Source organism: Sceloporus occidentalis, unplaced genomic scaffold (genome assembly GCF_023333645.1).
Source record: "Sceloporus occidentalis isolate IW3139 unplaced genomic scaffold, rSceOcc1.0.p SCAF_38, whole genome shotgun sequence".
In the NCBI taxonomy this organism is placed as follows: domain Eukaryota; kingdom Metazoa; phylum Chordata; class Lepidosauria; order Squamata; family Phrynosomatidae; genus Sceloporus; species Sceloporus occidentalis.
The window spans coordinates 2,245,148-2,253,191 of NW_028317018.1; the positions used below are offsets into that span (position 1 = coordinate 2,245,148).

The 8,044-nt window shown below is 40.8% G+C and overlaps 1 protein-coding gene across 1 annotated transcript; it reads right to left on the reverse strand.

The window, feature by feature from the left end:
• Positions 1-4,488: 4,488 nt before the first annotated feature.
• Positions 4,489-7,775, reverse strand: CUNH21orf58 (chromosome unknown C21orf58 homolog). The gene is made up of 7 exons (XM_089488420.1): positions 7,716-7,775; positions 7,451-7,511; positions 7,035-7,108; positions 6,745-6,933; positions 6,268-6,382; positions 5,611-5,750; positions 4,489-4,734 (listed from the first exon to the last, which is right to left on the reverse strand). Exons 1-7 carry the CDS (start codon positions 7,773-7,775, stop codon positions 4,489-4,491), a joined length of 885 nt encoding a protein of 294 aa, XP_089344546.1.
• Positions 7,776-8,044: the final 269 nt, after the last annotated feature.

Here is an 8,044-nt window from a genome sequence, read left to right on the forward strand (position 1 = left end):
GGCGGGGGGGGGGGGCGGTCCGCACCGGGTGCCGCTCATCAGGGGGGTGCCAACTTGCCGGCACCCGGCACCCCTCCAGAGACGGACAGTAATGTGCGCCGCTGGAGGAGCAGGCTCGCAAGGGAGCGGTATCGGAGGTCTTTAACAGACCTCCGGCTCCCTTGAGTGATTTTAAGCCGGGTTCAACCCTTGAACCCGGCTTAAAATCACTCAAGGGAGCCGGAGGTCTGTTAAAGACCTCCGATACCGCTCCCATGCGATCCGCGCGGCAAGAGCTGCTGTGCGCCGGGATTTGTTGTCAGATTCCGGCGCACAACACTGAAGCCGCGCCCACTGAACCGGAAGAAGACAGAAGAACTGAAGAAGAGGAGCGAAGAGGAGGAAAAGAAGCTGTAAGGAGAAAAGAGGAAAGGTAGGAAAGCATTCAGTGAGTGAGAGTGGATTAGTATGTGTGTGGATTGGTATATGTGTGGATTAGTATATGTGTGGATTGGTATGTGTGTGGATTGGTGTGTGTGTGGATTAGTATGTGTGGATTGGTATATGTGTGGATTGGTATATGTGTGGATTGGTATATGTGTGGATTAGTATATGTGTGGATTGGTGTATGTCTGGATTGGTGTATGTCTGGATTGGTGTATGTGTGGATTGGTGTGTGTGTGGATTAGTATGTGTGTGGATTGGTATGTGTGTGGATTGGTATATGTGTGGATTGGTATGTGTGTGGATTGGTGTGTGTGTGGATTAGTATGTGTGGATTGGTATATGTGTGGATTGGTATATGTGTGGATTGGTATATGTGTGGATTAGTATATGTGTGGATTGGTGTATGTCTGGATTGGTGTATGTCTGGATTGGTGTATGTGTGGATTGGTGTGTGTGTGGATTAGTATGTGTGTGGATTGGTATGTGTGTGGATTGGTATGTGTGCGGATTGGTATGTGTGTGGATTAGTATGTGTGTGGATTGGTATATGTGTGGATTGGTATGTGTGTGGATTGGTATTTGTGTGGATTGGTATATGTGTGGATTGGTATATGTGCGGATTGGTATATGTGCGGATTGGTATATGCGTGGATTGGTATATGTGCGGATTGGTAAGTGTGTGAGAGTGATGGGTGTTATGCTGTACCATTTCCAATGTATTTTTCATTATATAATTATGCTCTAGTACATCATAACTCCCATCACTCTATACTGTTCCATACAGTGGCAGAGCTGGGAGACAGAGGCCTTGCACCCCCACCGCAGGACTCCTGAAAGGTAAGTGAACTTCAAAGGGGGAGAGGGTAGATAGTTAGGAGGGGGTAGATAGGGAGAAGGGAGTGAGACGGGGGGACAGGGGGTAGATAGGGAGAAGGGAGTGAGAAGTGGTAGGTAGGACAAAAGGGAGTGAGAAGGGGTAGATAGGGCAATCATACTCCTATCATGCCAAGTCTGCGAGTACATCCTGGAATCTGGGTATGCCTGGGCATGATAGGAATGTGATTGCTGTTAACAATCATATATATATATATATATATATATATATATATATATATATATATATATATATTAATATTGTTATTTAATTGTTTTGTCCTATTTTGGTGTGTTACTTACTTTAAATAAAAGTGTTAGATTTTTTTTTTATGGTGTGGGGGGGGTCATATTCGGTTTCGGCCAGGTAAATGCTGCATTTTCGGTTTCAGTCCAGAATTCGTTTCGGTGCATCCCTACTACTAATGAAGTGGTAGGCCTACACCACATCAATGTTTGGCTTAGTATATAGTGATAGGAGTTATGCTGCACTATTGTCAATGTCTGCCTCAGTATATAGTGGTAGGTGTTATGCTGTACAACCGTCAATGTCTGCCTCAGTATATAGTGATAGGTGTTATGCTGTACCACCGTCAATTTCTGCCTCATTATATAGTGATAAGTGTTATGCTGTACCACCGTCAATGTCTGCCTCAGTATATAATGATAACAGTAAGTGTTATGCTGTACCACCTTCAGTGTCTGCGCCGGTATATAACGGTAGAAGCTATGCAGTTTTAAAGTGTGTGTGTGGGGGGGGGTGCCACATACAGGATCCGCCCCAGGTGCCAAATACTCTAGGTACGCCCCTGCTTGAACATGACAATGAGTTCACTGAACTCCAATGCCCTCCACAGTCACCAGATCTCAATCCAATAGAGCACCTTTGGGAGGTGGTGGAACAGGAGATTCGCATCATGTATGTGCAGCCGACAAATCTGCAGCAACTGCGTGATGCCATCATGTCCATATGGACCAAAATCTCTGAGGAATGTTTCCAGCACCATGTGATTGGCTGATTAGCTATTTGTGTTATCAAGCAATTGAACAGGTGTACCTAACAATGTGTAGAGAGAGTGTGTGTGTGTGTGTATATATAAATAGATATATTACACATACAGTGCCCTTGTAGACCTTTTTTTTCACATCTCTTACCTTTTATCATCTTCCGTCATCTTCCGTTATCTTCCTTCCAGTTGTGGGAGCGCGAGATCTGTAATTTCTGGCAGAAATGTGATTCACCATGGGGCCTCTAGAACTCGGGGCCTTTGGGCAACTGTGTGCCCATACGTTTAGTTGTGCCATTTAGTTCCAAATTCAGTCACACTTTCACACTTCAAACATGTGGTCACACACCCCCATGCACACAGGAACATATCCACACACTTAAATACTTGAATAACAAACACACACATGCACATATACACAGACAAGCACGCACTAACATACATAAAAGCACACACAATAATATACCCAGAAACATTCCCACACTAACATACCCATAAAAGCAGATGTGCACAATAACATACCCACAAACATACACTATCATTTCTAGACACACATCATTCACTTACCCTGCCTACCCCTAGATTAAACGCATGGCGCTTTGTATTAGTGATGCCCAGGGCTGGCCCTAGACCAAGTGGCCCCCCGGCAATATTCTGCATACAGTGACTCACAGATGCTTATTTTAACCAGGAACAGGCCTGGAGACATTTCATGGAGGACATTTTCACAGAGGACAACTGGCTTTTGACTATTTTAGTCCTTATTTGAAGGCATATATAATAGTTGTATAATTTATACTACTTTATTAACAATTCAGTATCAGAAAACAGTTTTTTACTTTGTGACATGCTACAGCGGCAGACATTTTGTCATCATACAAAATGTTAATCTATGTCTAAGCATTTTTTTGAAAACATGTCTATAAGAGAAAAATGTATCAACATTGTACAAAACATATGGTACTATAGATACTAGATACGCCATCTAGATACTTTTTATTACATGATAATGATGACCATAAAATAACCAAATGAAAATAGAGGTAAAAGATGTCCCTTTTTGTACGAAGTCCAAAAGCAGAGCGGGGGAGCTGGTTACCAGAATAGAGCGGTTTCTCTTTGACAGACGAGGCATAGTGACACTACTGCCTGCTCCGGTTACATATGTCAGCTTCCTATAGAAATGATGTTTATAACATACAGCTGTTTTTTAAGTAGTAAAACATACATGGCGAGTTGAGTCTGTTCCCATTATTTTGCTTTCTCTTCAGGTACATCTATAAAACATAGAAAAGCGCATTAAGATGATAATTATTATGTTTTATTTATACAGCGCCAACAATTTACGCAGCACTTAATACAATACATACCGTATTTGCCCGAATATAGGCCGCACTTTTTTCTCCCACTTTAAGTCTTTAAAGTGGGGGTGCGGCCTATATTCGGGGTCTAGCGCCCGACGCCCGGGACATGCAGTTCCTTTGGTGTTTAGATTCAACAGGACTGACAGTAATCATGGTGGTTCCTAGTGAAACTGGAAACCCAATTATCAATTACATTTGGTTAATTGGTTGATTTAGTAACTAAAGGGGCAATTATTTTTTCAGATAGGGTCAGGTAGGGTTGGATAGCCATTGTTTTCAATTTACCGGTATATACCTTTTCACTGCATTGTAATACTGGTGGGAGACTAAGTACAATGAGATTTAGTACCTGTTGTTTGCAAGGGATGCAGAAGAGTGTGAGCATGTTGCACAGACTCAATGTACATACGGTCGACTCTTACCTTTTGCAGCTCATGGTCTTCATAGGCCACTTGGGACTCTGTGGAAGAATCCATTTGTTACTACACTTGAAAATGAGATTACACTATTATTAATATATTAACCCAGTAACAGTGCAGAAGCCAATAGTACATCTTGAATCGCTGTTTAAGAATACAGTAGTACATTCATTTACTGCACTGTTTGGATCGGCAGAGAGATTACGCACATACTGTTCTCAGAAATAGGGGGCTGCAGACACCTACTTGATCACTGTGTGATCAGCAAAGAGAGAGAGATCTGTGTGATCAGCAAAGAGAGAGAGATCCGTGTAAGAAAAGATAAGGGTCTGCTGATAAATGACTTAAAAAACAGTAAACCTAAACAACATTTTAACAAAGTTATTCAGGTCACGTGACCTACGTATGTATTGCAGGTAGTGTTGTGGTTGGTCCAGTCACATGATGAATAGTGTGGGGAAATCCACCCATGTGTCCCGCTGGATTTGACTGCATCATTTGAGACCACATTGGATATCCTGGTCCGGGCTGCATGGTGGGTGGTGCAGGTGGCAGGGTCGGAGGTGTATAGTGGTGATGATGGTGGACAGAAGAAGGTCGAATCTTCTCAGGTCTTAGCATCATAGAAGTAGGAAAATTTGGATCCTAATTATAGAAACATAGTCATCATAATTAGTATGTTTGGTCCATGGCTTTTCTTTATAACAGAAAAAAAAGGTACAATAATAAAATTTAGGAATGGGGGTCACAATAAGCTATAATAACCATCAAAAAAAATTTTAGGGACACATTAAAAGGTAGTCTCTTTATTCGGGTAATAAGATAGGAGGCCTCTTTCTAATCATGTACAACTGCTGATTCATTAATAAAGCAGCAATATAACATAAACAAAATATTGTAAGAACCGCTGAATCCTGGTAGCAAAGTTTTGGAGAATATTATCAGGGAGAGCCCTCCATAATGCATAGTAAAATCAATAAATTGAAACCCCAACCTTCCCTCTTTGGTTAAATCCCTTTAAGTTAATGGACCATAACCTACTTTACTCTTACATTTCACCTACATAATAAGCAACTTTTTAAAGCATTTTGTTTGCAATATAAACTTGTGATCTTTAAATCAATTGTTAATAATGTCTATTATTGTTATTTTACTCTGTCAACAAACAACTGCCACAAAAATATTATAACACTCATAGACTGAACTAGACTTTTTGGGTCTCTTTAACCCATGTTAGTTGATAATAATTAAAAGATTGCATTACATTTATTTAGAACGTTATTTTTGGTTTATTTTGATATTATTTTAGTCCATCATACTGCAACTACGGAGAGTTGTAAGCAAACTGCAGTTGCATGGGCTACAGGAAGCTTCTGTTTACCTTTAAAAATCTGTCATAGGCCCAGAAAACCGTATTTATAGAAAATGTTAATATCGCCGCTTAGATATGAAAATAAATATTTTTGGAACCATAAAGTTGAGCCGAAGGGGCAATACTTCAGGCAATACTTCAGGCAGTACCTGGTGGGACTGGGACTGGGGTGGGGGGGCACTGCTTGCAGGCTGTGACAAAGCAAGAGGAGGCAGTGCTTTTAGCATCATGTTTTGCATTATTATCTGGTGCATTTGTGCATTCTGCATGAGCATCATCTCCACCATGTCTGCAAAAGAAGATGACAATATAATGTAAGACTACAGATATATTCTTTGGCTACGAGTGAGGGTTACCAGAATCATCACCATGTCTATATGATATATTTATTAGAAGACACTTAACATGCATGTATTTTAAAGAGAACATTACCAAAACATTTTAAACTGGTCACCCTCAAGTCCATCAATACCTTGAGCTTTAAAAAGCTTTGCATAATAAAATTAATGGAAAGAAGATGTGCGTGGAATCAAGACAGACAGATACATACAATATATAACACATGATATCTGCAGTGCTATCATAATAGGGGGACAGTGAAAACAACAATAATATATAATATAGGAAGAACCTTAACATCTTTTAAGACCCATTGGTACTGTAGGAGAAGGGGGGGGCTGCTTACAATCTATTAGAATATAGCATTAGCCATGGGAACAGAAGGAATGGATCATCTATGACATCTGCCTGATAAAATGGGACAAGTGCAGAATGCGTTACACTTAAGACACTCATGACGTCCTCACCTTCCTTTATGCTGCCTGAGCGGGCTGGTTGAAAGGCTTGTGGAGATGGAATCTGGGTGATGAGTGGCTGCTGTGCAGGTAACTGTTGAATTATGGTTGCTGGCTGCTGGGGTAACTGTGACAGATAAATAAGGCTGAATTTTGTTGAAAGGGGTTTTTCCCTAGAAGGATTGATGATGTTTTGAAGGCAAAGGGTGGTCACAACAAATATTCATTACACACTGCTGTGTGTGTGTGTATATGCATGTATATGTGTATATATATATACATACACACATACATACACACACATATATATACCTTTCACAAAATATTTACTGCAAATGTTTGTAAAGCCCACCATTTTTCTGACATGAAAAGGCCACGTCAAATGACAAAAAAATGCTTCAAGAGTAAAAACCTACTTCAAACTGCATTACAATTTGAAGAATGGAACTGGACTTTGAAGTAAAACCACTAGCAGGTCAGGGGTCTCACCTGCTGCTGGATGATCCTAGGAGGCTCAGGGGGTGGTGGTGGTGGATAGAAGCGTACAGGTGGACCTGGAGGAGGTGGGTGATAGTAGTTAACGGGGGCCATCTGATGAAGAGGTTCAATGTTCATTTTTGGGCAACGAGTGCCCTCCCAGGTATGGGGACGTGAAATTTCTTCTAGGAGTTGCTGCTCCTGTGAATAAACAGTAATTTCAAATCAGGGCAGTGCAACATGCTACAATGATATTCAGATTGGGGGGAAAAAACATATATCTACCAAGAAATGTTACATACACGCAGTTTGTGGAGCAGATCCTTTCTCCTCCGCAACGCAGACTGCAGAGCTTCCTCTTGTCCATCATAGCTTCCTAAGCACACAAGACACAAACATCTGTAGCTCAGCAAACTATATCTCTAATCAAAGGTTTGACCTTGGTCATGAGCCCGAGGTCTCTCAAATGTCTATAAATCTATGTAATTTACATATTTAACAATTATAGCTCATTAACGCAGACTTGAATGTTCTAAAGATTAAGCTTTTCTTTATCAAATACTACATCTGCAACTAACTAAAAGGTCTACTGTCAACTTTTGCAGAAAATGAATACCTGCCCCTAACATAGCACATTAAAATTATCGGATTATCTTCTTCCCTAGACTACCCCCTGCTTCTGTCATCATCGCCCTCTTTGACCTCACAGGATTCTCACTTGCAGTGCTGGGTTCGGTCTCCTCCGATTCATCAACCATGTCACGCTCATTCTCCAACCGCTGTATGATAAGAACAAGAACATAAATAGTTTTTTTCAAAGAGGTAGAACTTGGATTTGTGTGGTTAATAAAACCATTTTTTATATAAGCATTAAATTCAGAACGGAGAGAAACCTCCGAAGTGCGTGTTGGGAAAGTGCCGACAGATGTATGTATGGGGTGGGTGAGAGAAGAACTTGGTCACAAAGGATATGATCATCTCACCTTCTCCAGGAGTTTGAGTTTCAGCCTAGTCATGTGATCTATCAAAGAAGGATCGGCCATCCTCAGTGTAGCTGTAATGTAACATATACAGACATTTTTAATTACCCCCTGTGTTATTTGCCTGCCTGGTCCCTTCAGTGGTTATCTTCAATTGTTTAACTTGTATAGACTGCTCTCAGATTTACAATTGAAATAATATAATCTGTCTGATTTCTACACACAAATGCCGTGAACGGAATTACATTTTTAACTAAGAATGTGATTCACTTAGGTTGATAGTTACAACCATAATAGCACCTATCCAAATAACCCAAGGGGTCCACATAGAT